Consider the following 17,507-nt stretch of genomic DNA (forward strand, 5'->3'; position numbering starts at 1 on the left):
GGACATTTCGAATTTGCACTGTCGTTTTGTACAGGCCGAACTTCGGAGCTAAACTGAAAACCGGTTCTGCTCGATGCCAGCGCCAACGGACCCAACGGTTTCGACTAAACGTAACAATAGAAATAAAAGCCATCTACCAGGGGTGCGTTCCAAAACCTACAGTAAAACTATAATTACATCTCTATACGTTTTGGATCGCAGCCCTGAAAGGTAAAATCCCCGCTCCGGGTGAGTATACCTGCTGCGTGCTATTAGAGCCTCGACGCTGCTCAAGAGATTTGTTGCGCTCGGAGGCCATAACTTCCGAACGGCTGCGAATTTCGATTTAAAACGTTGGGAACATATTCTTACAATGTTAAATAAACATTTTATGCAAAAAAAAAAAATTCGATTTTTTGAAAGTTCTAATTGGATTTCCCCCCTTAAGAGAACCGTGTGCCGTTCGTTCGGCCAGCTCTCCATTTCTACGAGATTTGATTGATGAAACTATCGGCCGTATCGAACAAACGATGTTGCAGACACCAGATCGCGAGTACATCCCGTCGTACTATTTTTTCTCCAGAGTACTATACATCTTGTATCGAGTTGTAAAAAAAATCTATCTAAAAAATACCTCTATACTATGAGAGAAAAAACATAAAAAAAAAAATATTTATTCGGTGGAATAACATATTTACTTAAACCCAAATTCTCTTATTTAAAAAAAATAAACAATTGCTTTTTCCATGAAATGCTAAGGTTTTATGAAAAAAATATATATTTTTCTATTTGAAAAATATTTTATATTAATATAATATTTTATATATATTAGAGAGTATAAGGGGAAGTAAATATTTTTACGAATAAATAAATATCTTATAATTATTGATATAAAAATAAATACGTATTATTATTATTACATATTATTACCCAACAAATAAATATTTGTTCTTTTTTAGATATTAGTCTTTAGTGTATGCTCTTTAAAAGGAATATTTTGCGATTCCACTCACAATAAATACATAAATAAAACGAATAGACAACATCAATCTTAGGTCAACTGGACCCTCTCTCTGCTCTAAACTCTAAATAAATTTGATAAATAAATTCTAAATAAAATATTAGTCAGTATTTTTTGGTCAGTTACTTGCCAAAAATAAGGCAAGAAAAAATGGTATTTAAAAATAAAACTACAAACCACTTCAATAATAAACGAATTTACATGTAAAAAGACTCTTCTCGAATATCATATTTTTATATTAAATAGTAGAATATAATATTTTACATTGTATAGAATCGATAAAAAATATATGACACTTTTTTACAAAAAAGTTTAGTTAGAAATTGTTAAAAGACCGATTAGAAAATAGTCAGAAACTGACTGGTTTTATAGTCCAGTTATTGGCGAAGCAGGCATTGTCTAAATTGATCAGAAATCAGCCAGTAATTAAAATTTCTGGCCAGTTACTGGCTAGAAAGAGGCGGCTCTTTCCACTTGAGTGGTAAGCTTGAAATAAATTTGGAGTAAACAGCGACAGAGTTTGCGGTCAGCCATCGGTGTATTGCGCTCGACTACTCGCGAATTTTGTTCGGTGATTCCGGGCGCTCTTTCTCTCTATTTCTCTCGCAGAAGAGGATGGAAATTTATAGGATCGGTCGGAGCGCCGTATCGACACGGCGGGCCGGAGAGGAATGTCGCAGACTGTAAATTATCCGCGGTAGAGAATTTCGCGGGACGAATCCGCGAGATTCGCGCGGCTCCGGACGGTTTTAGCCCGATAAATGTCGAGGCTCACCTCTCGATCCGGCTCGCTTTGAAGCCGAACGACCGAACGCTCGAAGGTGGGGAAGCGCGCGTCGGTTTCATGGGGCGGTTGTCCCAGTGCCCTTGTACGCGATGGAAAATTAGCGAGATTGTTCCTCTTTCTCTCTCTCTCTCGTTTCTCCCTCCCTTTTCCGTGCCGCTCTGTCTCTTCGTCCGACCGAAAAAGGGAGGAAAGGACCACGGTAGTGTTTTTCCATCGAACGCTGCGCCAAGGCCGTGCGAGTGACATGGGGTGGTAGTGGTGGATGTGGGGTGGCGGCGGCGGAGGCGATGGTGGTGGTAGTGGTCCAGGGAGGGCGCGGAGGGTGCGTTTACATCGAGCCTTTCCGTTTCCGGGATATCCATCGATCCCTCTGTCAGCGGTCCTCGTAACCCAATCAAAACTTTCCCCTTCGAGGCTTACCTTCCTGTAGCCGCCGTTCGGGTAAAGCAGATACATCGCGTACGGTTTCGCGCGGCCTCCGATGTGCTCTGCAAAGATCTCGAGATCTCGAATTCTATGAATTCGTAATGACCGGCGAGAATGTCGCCCGATGAATTCCCGGTGAATTCTCCAACTCCCATGGTTGTTTCGCCGCGCGATATTCGACACAGCTCGACGCAACGAAAGGACGAACTTGCGCGATGTTTATTAGTGTGTGTGTATTTATCTTTCATTTATTTTCCGAGATCACGTCGATATCGATACCTCCCCGCGAATTTGATGTTTTTCTAGCCCTGCGCGACGCGACGCATAAGAACAAGTGAATTAACGTTGTTCGACAATTTTATGATCATAATTATGCGAATCTCTCAAATATTTTCTATACTGAAAAAAGGATTTAGTAAAACAACGATCAGGTTTGGTTAATGATCACTAGATGCTTTGGTGAAATAGCTTCAAGCAAACATACAGGTGAATATAATCAAATAATTTTGTTAAATATTAACAAATAACCTTATTAAGGTTTAACATCTGTTGCCAAGAGATTTGGCGATTACATATTGAGAAACAAATATCTGAAAATTTACTTGTAGGATATAAAGTATATCTCTGTGAATAAATTTTATATCCCATGAATAAGTTTCCACATTGTTTTTTTCTCTGTATATTATCAATTTACACCGAGAAAAGAAATTATTTTAAAGTTTATTTGTGATATAAAATTCATTCTCTCTCGCAAAAATAAATCTCAAAAATAAATTTTCAAATACATTTTTTCTCAATGTAAGTAGTATGTATCGTCAGACAATTTATCAAATAAAACGGTGTTGTTTAGTAATATCATATTATATGATAAACATACAAAATAACCCAACAATGTCGTAATAGTAAAACTATGTAATTGTTACCAGATTAATTGACATGTTTATATATTATTTAACAAACAGTTTAATTAACTCAACTAAATGCAGAACTTGTTTCAATAATTATTTAGTAATTATAACTAGACGGTTGATAAAAATTATCATATTTGGCAGTAATTACAAAATGTTGCACTAAAACGTTAAAACAAATGTGTTAACTATTACGAGATTCTTTTCAGTATAATTATCTTACAGAAGTTATCGGAATTGGCTGTCGATCTGCTCGTTCGACTGTTGTGATTAATCTCAGTGCATCAAGCGCACGATCTTGTGTAAAACTGAAGTTTATCTTAGTCAAGCTAATTATCCGCGATTCTACTTGTAACAAGATAAACAATTTTACAAATGGGAAGATACGATCGTATTATGATCTCGAGCTGGGAAGCCGTCACTGATCGCGGAAAGGCTCGTCGTACGATTTCCACCTCTGTGGCAAACGACTTGAGACAATATCGTTGCGACTCCTAAAGGGGAATTCTTTGGAAGCGAGAAGGAAAGACACGTCGTCATCGCGATGTCTCGCGTTTCTCCCAGAGATCGATTCGTGCGACAGAACGCGGAAGCGTTCCACCAGAAAAGATGTCGTTCGTTTGGCACTCGTCATCGCTCTCGTTCGTCTGATCGCGTCCCCACGAGGTTTGTATAATTTCCCGCCCGTTATATATTTTACAAGAAACTACTCGGAGGATATCACATCGCTCGAGGAGAAATACTGTTACATCGTAAAAATATAATTAATCGAAACAACTGGAACTGAGTTAAATGATAGATCGACTTTAGTAAATAAATTGAATTTTTAAACTCTGTTGAAACTCAGTTTCAATGTTAGGTGTATAAGAAGTAACTATTCTGATCCTTTCATCAAAATTGTAATGCTTTTTAATAAAGTGACCAGACACGTCCCGATTTTTCACCCTTTGTCCCGAATTTTTTCAAGTGCTATTCGAGACATTGATTTGTCATCATTTTCAATGATTGTCAAATAATTTTCGGATCTTTTTACCCCCCCTCCCTCTGTTTCACACATTTATGAAGTGTCCCGAATTCAGGGCTGGGAAATCTGGTCACCTTACATATATCGCGAGGAGAAACGAGAAGATTACTTACAATTGACGTCTTCACAATACGCCGCGGCGATCGTACATCGCTATTCTCGACACTCCCGAGACTTATTAACGCGCGAGACTCACTTTCGACGGATAAAAGACGCGAGAAACGCGGAGCGATGTGGAACGATGTGTGCCCATGGCTGCTGCTTGGCGCGAAAAGATCGAGCATTTCGCGCGATTCATTACCAACGCCTAGATTGAATAACCATGATGACAACCTCGTAGTGCGAAACAAACGCGATTGGTCTAGAGTGGTTAGTAATTCGAGCAAGTGGTAAGGCATCCGCCGCAGATCGCGTCGTTGTAGACGCGCGACCTCGTTCGCATCACTGGCGCGTTCACATTCATGCACTTTTGGCATTTTCGGCGCGCTAATGAACTTTTGATGTACGTGATTGACAGCGCGCGCGTCTGCGATCATGCCGAGCAACTGCCATGGACACAATGCTCCGTATTCCATACGTCTTTCGCTTGTGTCCTGTGAGTCTCCTGCGGAAATACATATTAGAGTACCGAAAACAACAACGTGCGGTCGTCACCTTATTTTTAAGAGAGAAAGAGAGAGAGAGAGAGATTCTTGTTTACATAAAATAATTTCCAAAATTCAGCTCAGTCATGATGTTGATATTTTCTTCGATAATACAAATTTTATAATATTCTTACAAAGAGGATAAATTTTTCTTTTTGAATATACACACATGGTAATGAACTTCTCTAAAATGTGTAGTGAGTGTACTTTTAAGACTATTAAAAAATATTTCAAAAAGGGTAAAAAGATATTCTTTGTTAGTTAGAATAACCATTATTTAGGAAATGGAAAGTAACACTGAAAAATAAACTGTTTTTGTTAGTAGTAGAATGACTTTTTTCCGCATGTACAAAACGGATAAATTTCGAGAAATCTCCGCGTACTTATTCCATTGAAATTTGAAATCGTCAAAATTACGCGGCTCACGCTTTTATCCTGCCGTCCCGAACTAAAATGTAAACTGTAAAAGAAACTCGCTGTTCCATGATCGATAAGTCCTCGATTCGACGAATTTGCTGATGCGATTCCCAAAATAAATTAACTCCGACTTTTTGTCGAATTGCAAGATGTTCTTTCGTCAGTGGTATCTCAAATTAGGAAAATAGTAGAGTAAGAAACGAAGCTGCCGGAGTGAGAAAGAAGTATCGTCCGATCGATCGGCGCGCAAAGCAACGACGGAATAACCGGATCGAGAAGGAAGAGAGGACACGAAAAAAATACCTGGCAGACGAGGGGAGCATCGGTGGCAGAAGATGGACAGGAACGGAGCTCACGCCTGTTTCTCCTCGTTCGTTAGTCACGGCTTCGTCTTTATGAATGGATACGCTCTCGTGGCTTACGAGAAATCGTACTATCTTCGCGACCGACGGTTTCGATCTTTCTCTCACTCGCTCGCTCACTCATTCACTCACTCACTCACTCACTCACTCACTCACTCCCTCCCTTTTCCTCTCCGCAACAGGGTGTCGGGCAACGTCCTCCTTAAGGGATACGTGTCGCGGGACTGTCGTACTATTCCAGAATGGAAGACAGCGGCAAATCGATATTTCTCACAATTCTCAACGTCGACCGACCCGCCATCGACTGCTCCCCGAAAGAACGAATTCGGGGCACCGTTGACGCCTTGAGCGCGCAGAAAACCGACAACGAACTGAAAATCGCACGCGAAGCGTTCCAAAATACGTTGCGAAATCATTACTTCGATGATGGACGAACTATCTCTATGGACAAATTCATTGTCATTTAATACATGATTCTTGTCTGTTTCATGATAAGTGAAATTGTAGTTGTTAGATATAAAACGCAATTTAACACTCGTCTCGTGAGAACAGCGACAGTATGCAAAGTATGTCAGGGAAATTTGACTTGATATCAAGCAGTGATACTAATAACATGTTTGTTTATATATTAATATGAAATAACTAATACGAAATAACTAATATATAAATAATTTTCAAATAACTTTCAAAAGAAATATACATTCTCTTGAAACTTTAACTTTTCACAAAAGTAATTGCTTATTCTATTGGAACAAATTTTGACAAATATGTTATTAGTACTTAAATTTAAATTCTTTTATTCAAATAGAATATGAGCAATTGTTCTCATGAAGAGTTAACACATTTCAAGAAAATTTTAAGAAAATTTATATTTTCTTGTTTGAAAAATATATTATATTAGTGTAAGTAAATATATTAGTACCCTCATCAAATAGTTTTTTATTTCTTAGATACTTTTTTCTCTTTGTGGATAACGTTATATAAAAATGCATTTTGTTTTATCACTATCCTGTTTAATATAAATTCATATACCACGAAGCAAGTATATTCAACATTATATTCTTATTATTATTTTATTGAGCTTAGGTTTGCCTGCGAGTTTCATTTTAGCGAATTCAATTTCCAAAAACATTTCGTACACGGAGAAAATATAGTAAGAATCACGTTGAAATTACCATATAAAATAGTAAATTTGATGACCTATGAAATATGCAATATAAAAAAACATTCAAAATTTTGTCAAAGGTTAAATGTGCTTTGAAAGAAATATATAATAATTTCAGTCATAATTTTTGTACGGTCCAAAATTTGTTGAAAATTTGACTGCAACATTTTCCCTGTGTACAGCATTCTCTTCTCGGAAGAGTGCTTATTTAAGAAATGCGCTTTACCACGATAGCGAGCGAAAAAAAGACGAATTATGCGTATTATATCTCAAGAGCAAAATGTTAACCCTAGATGCGCATAAACTCTTGCACACGATCGTGAAATTTACAACGGGATCTAAAGGATTCTGAACTAAGGGTAGAACCTTTTTCGATCACGCGCTGGTGAATCTCGGGAAAATAAAATATTTCCTATTCTAAAAGATATTCGTGCGAAAACTAATGTGCTCTCTTGAGTCATCCGAGCGCTTCAATGAAGAAGAAAAATTCAGAAGCACTTATGAAGGATGGAGTTAAATTCTAGTGTTTCGATTATGCGCGCTCACGGATCTAGAATTAACGTAAGCATTACAAAAAAGAGGGATGAGGGATTTTATCGCTCATATTGTCTACACCGACGTTGAACGCTTCGGTCTGTTAAGAGAGCCGCGCGTTCCCTGCCACGGGAAGAGTAGAAAGGGTGAACCTGTGCAAGTATGAGTGCGTGAAAGAGACGGAGGAGAGACCCAGGGAACGGAGAAGAGGAGAGGGTGGAAGACTCAGGCACGGCCACGGGAGGAGATGAGGGAGAGATCGGAATGGTATTCGAGGAATGTCATGTAATAATCGGCCGCCATTCGACCGTCCCTTTCGACGACAGGCGGCGCCACCTCTCGGTTCGGCTTGGCTTGGCTCGGTTTGTTCTCGGCTCAGCTCAACCGTGGCGACGGTGAACTCGATGTTGACATATCCTAGTTTTATCTAGTTCATAATCATTTCCGTTTAACCAGTTCAGAGACAATGACACATACCAGCGCGTTTATCTTATTTGAAAAATTAACATTTGCGTTTCACGTGACGAAACTCACGATTTCTTATGTATTTGAGCGTTTCTTCGTCTTTTAATTTGAAAATCTAAACTCTATCTAATTACACTAAAAAAGAAAGGAAATGGTCTTGTAATCATAATAAAAATTATCCAAACACGAGAAATTAGTTAAGATAAATAAATAATTAGCAAATGCCGCGGTATCGCATATGTTTTGCACTTAATCAATATAGATAATAAAGACTGAATTTATATCTGAACTATTTTGTATCCAAACTATTACTTTTTTGCTATTTAAAATTTAGCAAGAAAATCTCTCTTTCTCTTTTTGTATGTGCTACCTATCCAAATTAAGGACAGGTTAATAATTGATAATGAACCCTGGAAATTTACTTAAAGATATTGTTAGAACACTGCTACTGTAAATCCTACGTACCACAGACAATTTTATGTCTAACAAATACAAAAAAGCAGCGTTAAACCTCAACTGTTCACTTAGAATTACCTGGACCAGCAAAACATCTTTCCGAGTACAGAGATTTAATAAAGTTTTATCCAGAAACATTGGTTTGTTGAAATAGACTCAAATGCGACAACTGTCTGTCTGCTTTGAAAGAAAGAAGAAAGAAAACCGGAAAATCAACCGGATCACAATCAAGTATGGTGCAGGGCCATCAGGGATGGGCTCTGTTAACAAACAACAATTGGATTCTTCTTAATTGTACTGAAAATAATGCAAACTTTTCTCGAGCAGATTAAAACAGGTGTCGACTACGGCAAGACGGAATCTACCACAAGATGCCGAGAGAAATAAATAAAGAACGAACGAGAAAAAAGAAAGAGGTATACAAAAACGCGTCGCCAAGTTCGTCTCGAAAGGGTGCCCGGGTCCAGTTTTGCAATTTGACGGGATGTCTACTCGCGCACTTAGCCCTAGTCCCGAATGCGAATTTAATAAGGTGAATAAATCATTTTAATGTAACGCGCCCATACACATAGTAAAAGAAGGGCGATGGCCGACGACGGCCGGCCGAAAGAATAGAAAAGACCGACGCGCCTGAGAAAAGAAGAGAGAGAGAGAGAGAGAGAGAGAAAGAAAGAATGAAAGAAAGAAAGAGAGAGAGATTGAAAGGGGGACGGTGAGGGAAGAAACTGGTATTTTTGCGTTGAACACGTCAAGGGGTGCGTTTCGTGTTGCGATCATAAAAGCCGTGGTAACCCCCCGACTGCGTCTAGACGACGGTGTAGTCTTCCTATCAAAAACAGACCACCGAACCGAGAAGACTGAAAGGGCAAGGAACTTCACGCAATGCCAAGAAAAATTAAAGTTTCTTTATACATCCGCCTATACTCGCTCTATACCACGTACATTTCCTCCCTCCCCATCAGTCGTCGTCCCTTCTTATCCGTTTTCGCGCCGTTGAAAGTCGCTTACTATTGTTTCACGACTTTTCTGCCTCAGAATCGCTCACCTGTCATATTATACTAATAACAAGTGATTTCTATCCAACTCCATAATTCGTTATATTTATAATTTATAATGTTCTTATGCGTAAGTGTCGTGTGTGTGTATGTGCCGGCACATACTATTTTCTTCAAAGAGGTTTCACTTTTTCCACCAAAATTCGACGCATCATTGATTCTCAGCAGAGATTTAATAAAGTTTAATTCAGAAACATTGGTTTGTTGAAATAGACTCAAATGCGACAACTGTCTGTCTGCTTTGAAAGAAAGAAGAAAGAAAACCAGAAAATCAACCGGATCACAATCAAGTATGGTGCAGAGCCATCAGGGATGGGCTCTGTTAACAAACAACAATTGGATTCTTCTTAATTGTACTGAAAATAATGCAAACTTTTCTCGAGCAGTGTTGTGGGAGCATTAATAATTGATGAAAATTTTCTTGGATTAAAATGATTGGTCGATCAATAATTAAAATTACTCAATCGCGTCATATATAAAATCGCAAATAATTCCACCGAGTAATGGAACTAATTGTTAATCAAGCTTCGCTAATTGATTATACACCAAAGTTTGATTAATTGTTTGATTAATAACTGATTTAATTAATTGATAAGAGATTATTTGTGATTTTATATATGACGATTGATTTGCCGGTTATTTTAATGAAAGGAAATTTTTACCGATTAATGCCCAACACTAATTCTCAGAGAATCAGCTTACTTTTTTTTTTTATATCTTGGTGAAATTTATAAATTTGTCCGTAGTTGCTGTCCCGTAGAGACGTTTACCGATAACTGTCAGTTTGACATACGTCATCATATTTCATATGGTTATGTCTGACGATACGATCGAGCCGACAAACGTCGATAAACGTGTAGAGAATACAGTCCGAGACATCACGTCGAAATCGATACGTATATATACCGAATGGAATAATTAGCCGCGATCGATCGTGAAAACTAGGCTCATGGGCACTTTTCAGCGACAATCATCGATGCCCGAGAAACGTCTAATACAGTAGCTGTCACAGCCAGTCACCAAATAATTTACATAATCGCGATCGATTGCCGGCAGTTACCATGGCTGCCATGGTCATTGCCGGACGGTATCGGTATAAAAACCCTTGAAAAATCGCACAACTTTTCACCCACGCGCCGAATTAAAATTTCAGCTGGCTGAAATATGTATTAATAACGATAATATTACGACATGTTTCACCGGAATAAGAGTTTCTTTCTTCGCATGTTGCGCGCTTTATTTCGTGATATCGATGAAAGGTCAAAGTTTCGAGTACTATTTGCTTGAGAGCTACCGGTAATACACAAATAGAAGAGAATATTGTGAGTGAGACTTACCGCGAAATACCACAACCATTTCAACGAATAATGACTTTAATTTGTAACACCGCTTGCAATTCAGAAGAATTGAGCGTAGATATGTTTGGATTCGTGCTCGAAAGAGTATGTCTACGTAAAACAATCGAATTACTTCGTTTCATCACGAAAACAATCGCAGACTTGACGTGGCGCACGCATAGTGGACGTACATAGTCTTGAAAAATCGAAATCCCGAAATCTAAGAAGTGGGGCGACATTCCGAGAAGTCATCATCCCTAAAACTGAATATCCGAGACAATGTACAATTATATAATTTTATGCAATTTTCCCGAAATATTGCAAACATGCTATTGTCCCGAAAACTGCATACAGGAACAGTCTTCCGAAATATTGAAAGCACGAAGTTGTCTCATAAAGTTATATTATGACACTTGATACTTTCAATATTTTGGGAGATTGCCCCTGTGTTCAGTTCTCGGAATTTTTCGGGACAATGGCATGCTTTCAATATTTCGAGAAAATTGTATCTCGGTACATTCTGTCCTAGATATTTAGTGTTCGAGGATTGTGAGACGTCCTTCTCAGGACGTAGTGTCCTACTGTTCAAATTTCAGCACTTTTTTTCTAGGGATTATGTCCGTCGCACCACGCACAGTAACAAGTGATATGTACTCAACGTATAATGATAAATACTGTTCACACGAGTCGTGTTCAGAACGAGATATTCTACCGATCGTTTCGATCCAAATATGTTTGTGCTCGGGCAACGGAAGGTTACTGATTCGAGCGCTTCTCTAGACAACGTTTAGAAATATAAACGAGCGCGGCTGATAAACGCTCTCTGGAATGCGAGATAAAGGCGGTTAGGGCCGGCTTATTCAGAGAGAACGGAAGAGATATCCGCGAGAATGACGGAAAAACGGTGAAGAAGGAGCGGAGATAAATTTGTGTGTACAGGTCTGCTCTCTCTCGGAGTGGAACGAACTCAGTGCCGCGTTGGCCGTCGTTCGGCTGGAATTTGTCTCGCGCGCGTAATCGCGTGAGAAAAATGATTCGTGCGCGAAACCGTACTTTCAGAATCCCGGCTGGGAAGGACGGCGTTTTCGGTTTCCAAAGCGACGCACGCGGAGGGGAGTCTCTTTCTCTTTCTTTCTCCCTCTCTCTCTCTCTTTCTGTCGAGCGGTTTTCTGGGAAGCACCGGGAGAACCCACGGTCTGGTACGGCCCTACTTACGACAGATGGCACTCGCAAATAGACGATAGAAGAGAGGAACCCGAGATCAGTAACCCCGATAGGGGAAGGAACCGCGCGCGCTAACTGCTCGTTTTCTTTAATCTTTCAAGATGCCGCCACTTTTCGACTGACTCGACCTTCGGTCTCGACTCCCTTTGCGTTCTTTCCGAACACACGCCGTATATATTCGAGACGTCGGCCAATAGATTTTACGGACGTTATAACGACGTCCGTACGCACCCTGCGTAACAACTTAGCGCCCTCGACTTCTGCTTAAGAAAAAAATTGCGCGCTCGAGTAGATGTTTACAGCGAGCGCCGAAACTGTTGTGATTTATTTTTTTAAGAATGCCCGCGTTCAGCGGAGAAAGCTGCCTTGTAATTGCTGTTGAACTCGTGAATCTGGATTGTTCTTAGATTCAGCCAAGATTAAAAGCACACGTCGATCAGATTCACGAATTAAGCAACAACAGTTACGAGGCTTCCTCTGCTGAACACAGTCATTGTCAGCTTCGACGTTATAGATAAAAATGACTGCGTGTAAAAATGACCCTTGTATCTTATGATAGCACAATTGACGAAAGAGCTACGTCCCTGGTCGAACATCGAACATTCGTGTTCACACCCCGTGCTCTCGATAACGACGTCGTTTCTGTAGTCGTGCGTCTAGGCGCATAGCGAAGCGTGCCCTTCTGATTCTCAAGCTGAAGCAGCAATATATGTGGAATTCATCTGAGAGAAACGGAATCAAACGATCACGCTTAACGCTAAACGAACGTCGGGAAGAAGGAATTTCCCGGAACGAAACGCGCAATACGATGGATACGCTGAAGCACGTATCCTGCTACGTCTCGCGAGTGCAAATCGCAGGTGTTCGAATCGCGCGTTCGTTACACAGCGTTGTGCACGAGAACCGAGATCGGCGATTCCCGGTCGCGCCGATCCGCTCGCCGACGCGACGAAGACGAGGACAAGAAAGACGACGGAAAGGGCAGTACTCATGCGACACGAACGCATGCCTTCTCTCGCCGATCGCTCTCTTGTCTTTTCTTTTCTTTTCACTCTCCTCTCGCACGGCCGAGATAAACACAGCGCGTAACGCGTCCCGTGGCGCCCCCTGGCCGACAGAACCGCCCCGTGCCGAAGCGCGTTGTTCCCCGCGCGCTTCTACGCGTCTGGCCGCGCGTGCAGAGTGCCAGGCTGCGTGACAACCGCTTTATGAGCGCCAGAGTGCCGACGTCTCTCGCGGCGTGTCTACTTAACCTCGAAGGTTCCGATGAGGAACCGCGTCGAGACGTCGTCGTCGCGCGCGACACCACCGCGGTCTCATGCTGCACAGCGCACGGTACGCGCGTGCACGCGTATGCACACACGTGCATGCACGTACGTACACATGTACGTACACAGGCATGCAGGCAAGCAGGCAGGCAAGCAGGCACGTACGTACGCACGCACGCACGTACGCACGTTCGGTCGCAGCATAGACACCGAGATGCGTGCCGGAGCAAGCCGCCGTAAGTGGGTGTCGAAAGCACGCACGCATCCCGAGCCAAGTCGAGCGAACCGAGCTATCGTCGTCGTGCGCGCGACGACCCATTGGCCTCGTCGTAAAATACGCAAGCAGCCATGTTCATGGTACTCACCCTCGTCCGAGCCCTCTAGATCCTCTTTCTGGATGTAGGATATATCTGAAACCCACAAACACCACGGATTAGCGGAAAATCCCTCGTGTTTTCTCGGAGCAGCCTCGTCCCGTCCACAGTCACTCACTCACCCGCCATCTTGTAACAAACTGCGACGCACTCGCGCGGCCACGCGCGCAACTAACCGCGCGTGAATCGACCTATCGCTCTGCCCGCTAGTCGATTCGCCTCGCCAATGTCGATATCACGCTGGACTCAATCGTATTGTGTATTCGCTCTATATTACGTATAATCATCGGATAAGGTGATCCTCTATTGCCTGTATTCATAGGCTGGTATTCATAGTCCGATCTTATATTTAAGATCATCTGAAGTACTATCTTAAGATGTCATGAACCAATCACAGAGCCGTATTCGCATCTTAAGACATTACTTAAGACATTACTTAAGACGGTCTTGAAATAAAATTCGATTATGGCTTGGTTTACATCGTGCACTTGATACGCGTACTAAATAGTAACTTTCTATTAGATAATCTTAATATCGACAAAATATATAAACAACAAACATATTAAACTGGTATAATACTCATCAACAAAACGTATTGTATTGATTAAATGCGTCGCAGTTGATATGCACTGTCGATATTAAGATTATCTAATAGAAAGTTACTATTTAGTACGAATATCAAGTACACGATGTACACTAAGCCAATGAATACTGGCTATAGGCCTGGTCTACATGGTGCACTTGATACGCATACTAAATAGTAACTTTTTATTAAATAATCTTAATATTGACAATACATATCGACAACGACGCATTTAATCAATACGTCTTCTTGATGAATATTGTACCAGCTTATTATATCCTTGTTTATATACATCGTCGATATTAAGATTATTTAACAAAAAGTTACTATTTAGTACGCGTATCAAGTGCACGATATAAACCAGGCCATAGTCAGGCCTTATATTTAAGGCCTCCTTAAGTTCATCCTCAGATGCTCTGTAAAGCCAATAAAATGATCCGTAGAGCATCTGAAGATGAACTTAAGGAGGCCTTATAGCGAATTCAGTTGATTACACTAGTGCGCACTGAGTGCGCACTAAGGCTTGTTCAGAGTATGTTATTATATTTAAAGATTGTCTTAAATAAATTTTCAAACATTTTTAATCAGTAATATGATATGTACAACATCCGTACGAATCATTTTATTAGCTAAAATGAATATTTTTAAATATGTATTTAAGACACGATATTAAATATAAGAATGTATTGTAAATAAGCGCACTCAGTGCGCACTAGTGCAAGCTACCAAATTCGCTATTAAATATAAAGCCTAACAATGAATACGGACATAAGGGCCCTGAATTAACGTCTTCGCACAAGAACGTCCGTGACGCTTTAAGCTGAGTTCAGGCTCCTCGCCGCGGAATTTTTGATCGATAACATTAGAGAAAATACATGTTAAGAATGTGAAATAGTCCGAATATTTTTCTCTTATTCGAAAAATTAATAAATATCCTTAACCTTAATGACATACAACTATCTTCTTTAAGCTATTTTTTTCATAATTTTGTTACGTTAATCTTAGACCTATTGATTCTGTAACTATTGACTGTGTAACGACTGTGTGTCGTTAAACAGTCAGAAATTCGTCGGAACAACGTCGTTTCGATGAATTATTTCTGACTGAGTTATCATTGTATTATCGTTGCGTGATTTTCCTTTTGCCATTATACCTGCGCTACAACAACGTAACGATAACGACACTATCGTTAAAAGATCTATAGAATCAGTAAGCAGGAGCCTTGAGTGCTGATCGTAAACTGAAGTCTATGAAGTTACATTGAGGATTATTACGATATAGTGAACGCGCGGTTTCTCTTTTGGCATACATGGCAATAAAGATTGTCTTACCGATGTTATTAAAATAACGATTAAGTTGATAACACTAGAATAACGAGGAAATGAATCAAATTATAATAAATATAAAAATCGTCACGGAATAATGTAGAAAATAACGTGGCAACTCCCGATATGCTCGTCTCAACGGTTGAGAGTGTTATGGCGTGATGCTCGAGCACGTGCTCGCGTGTTTACATGATCCGACCTCCCCAAGCGCCGCTTAGTCAGCGGCACGAACGGGCCGTTACGACAGCACATTTACCTAGCCTTTGTGGGGCCTAGAATTTTTGTTAGAGTCGTTGCCCAGGTATTGTTACTACCGATTATTCGATCATCATTATTTCGTTATTATCCACTCGCGGATATTATTACACGATTGTCGAATAAATATTATTATCACTACCATTTAATATTCGAGTATTATTACTTCTTTATTTGATTATTATTTAATTTATTCAGTTATTATTTAATTATTGCTATTACGCATAAGAAAGCAATTCGGGCATGCCGTTACGACAATTTCTTTACCTCGTCTTTAATCACTTATTATTGCCGTTGCCCAGTTATTGTTATTCATTATTACCGATTATTCGATCATCGTTATTCAGTTATTATTCGCTCGCGGCTATTATTATACAATTATCGAGCAGATATTATTATAATTATTATAAAAAAGTAATAATATTCGAATCACAAATGGTAGTGATAATAATATCTTAGAGTTTGTAAATGGATAAATTGACTCCTTAGCCAATAGCAAGCCATATTGGAGGCAGGTTCGAAAAGGAACGGAATCTAAACCAATAGCATACTTCACGATAATTACGTTGGAATAAACTGTGGGTCTGTTTTCTATTGCTGAATTAGTGTACACTTTCGGAATCTAAAAAGAGATAGATATATAGATAAAACTTGGTGGAAGAAAGATGAGAGAAAACTAGTGCAGCCAGTTCAACAATAGAAAATAGACTCTATTTGAACGCAGTGTTGCGAGATTTTCTCCGCGACAAGAGTGGTCTGTTCTTTTCAGCTACACTGCTCAACTGTATATCAATATAGATAAATATATCTTTTTTCACTTTAACTTATTGCACCAGTTCAGCAGTGCAGCTAAAAAGAACAAGGCCTCCATTCTTGAAATAGTTGTGTATACGTAAGTTTTACTGCGCAGGTTTAATTATACCATAAAATAGCTGCGCAATGAAAATTACGTATACGCAAAAATTTCAAGAATGGGGCCCAGATCAAAGGTCTTCTGCGTATGCGTAGAGTGATGTCTGCTATTGGATATCGTATCGTCCGCGCATACGTAGAAGGCCCTTGCCGCGGTTAAAATCTCGTAAATTTGCAGCACTGTTTGAACGTTCGAAAATTCAACAAGATGAAAATGTTGACTCTGCTGTTGCAATTCAGTTGGTTTCGAATTTCTATTGAACGCTTAGGGTTTGTAAACTGTGATTGTGAAACTATTGGGAGTGACAGATCAAACGACAAACGAACGTTTTAGAGGATCAATTGATTCATTCGTGATTAAACGCAACGTCGTTCGATAGTGATTGATATTCATCGTGTTCTGATCGTGGATATGTGTAGTTGTAACAAATGCTTTGAGATTTGGCACTCGTATCATCGTATTTCGGTAAGTTTGTATCTTTGTTTGTTCGTATACTAAGAAAAAATACGAAAATTTATTTATGGGATATAAAGTTTATTTCTGTATGAAATAAAATTTATATACCAGAAAAAGTTTCGATATTTTTCTTGATTGTGCTAATGTGCAATATATTGTATTAATAGTATTATTATGAATCTTTAAAAAAATGTTTAAAAAACTTTACCTATATATATTAAAATATATTATAAACTGTTTTATACTATTTAATAAATTTGAAAGAAAATTCTGATATCATTATCTTACATCACAAGTTAAACAATTACCAGAGATCCAAACTTCACTTTTAACTTCCCAATTTTTAGTGAAAAATACATAATCTTTATTTAAATATATACAAAAGAGGAGAGGGAAATGGAGGAAATTTGTGCAAAAGTCTTTCTTTGAGAGTTGATATAGCTAATATCACATTTAACATATATACACATTGATGCTGAAACAGCAAGTTGTAAATCTCTTTAAAAGTAGTATACACACACATATATAT

General features: G+C 39.5%; 1 protein-coding gene across 4 annotated transcripts in view; it reads right to left on the reverse strand.

Annotated features, from left to right (window-relative positions):
• The window catches only part of LOC116848923 (serine/threonine-protein phosphatase 4 regulatory subunit 1-like), a 183,521-nt gene extending 169,950 nt beyond the window's left edge, over positions 1–13,571 (reverse strand). Inside the window, exon 1 of one of the 4 annotated variants that reach the window (XM_032825525.1) lies at positions 10,581–10,672. In XM_032825525.1, the coding sequence (XP_032681416.1) occupies positions 10,581–10,599 (19 nt within the window). In that variant the 5' untranslated portion in view covers positions 10,600–10,672. Of the gene's footprint in view, positions 1–10,580; positions 10,679–13,437 lie in introns of those variants that run through there. The other 3 variants (XM_032825524.1, XM_032825526.1, XM_032825534.1) reach the window with 3 other exon arrangements.
• Between the last annotated feature and the right edge of the window lie 3,936 nt (positions 13,572–17,507).

Source organism: Odontomachus brunneus, unplaced genomic scaffold (assembly GCF_010583005.1).
Source record: "Odontomachus brunneus isolate Ranch 3 - 2012 unplaced genomic scaffold, Obru_v1 Obru_scaffold_102, whole genome shotgun sequence".
NCBI classification, from domain to species: Eukaryota; Metazoa; Arthropoda; class Insecta; order Hymenoptera; family Formicidae; genus Odontomachus; species Odontomachus brunneus.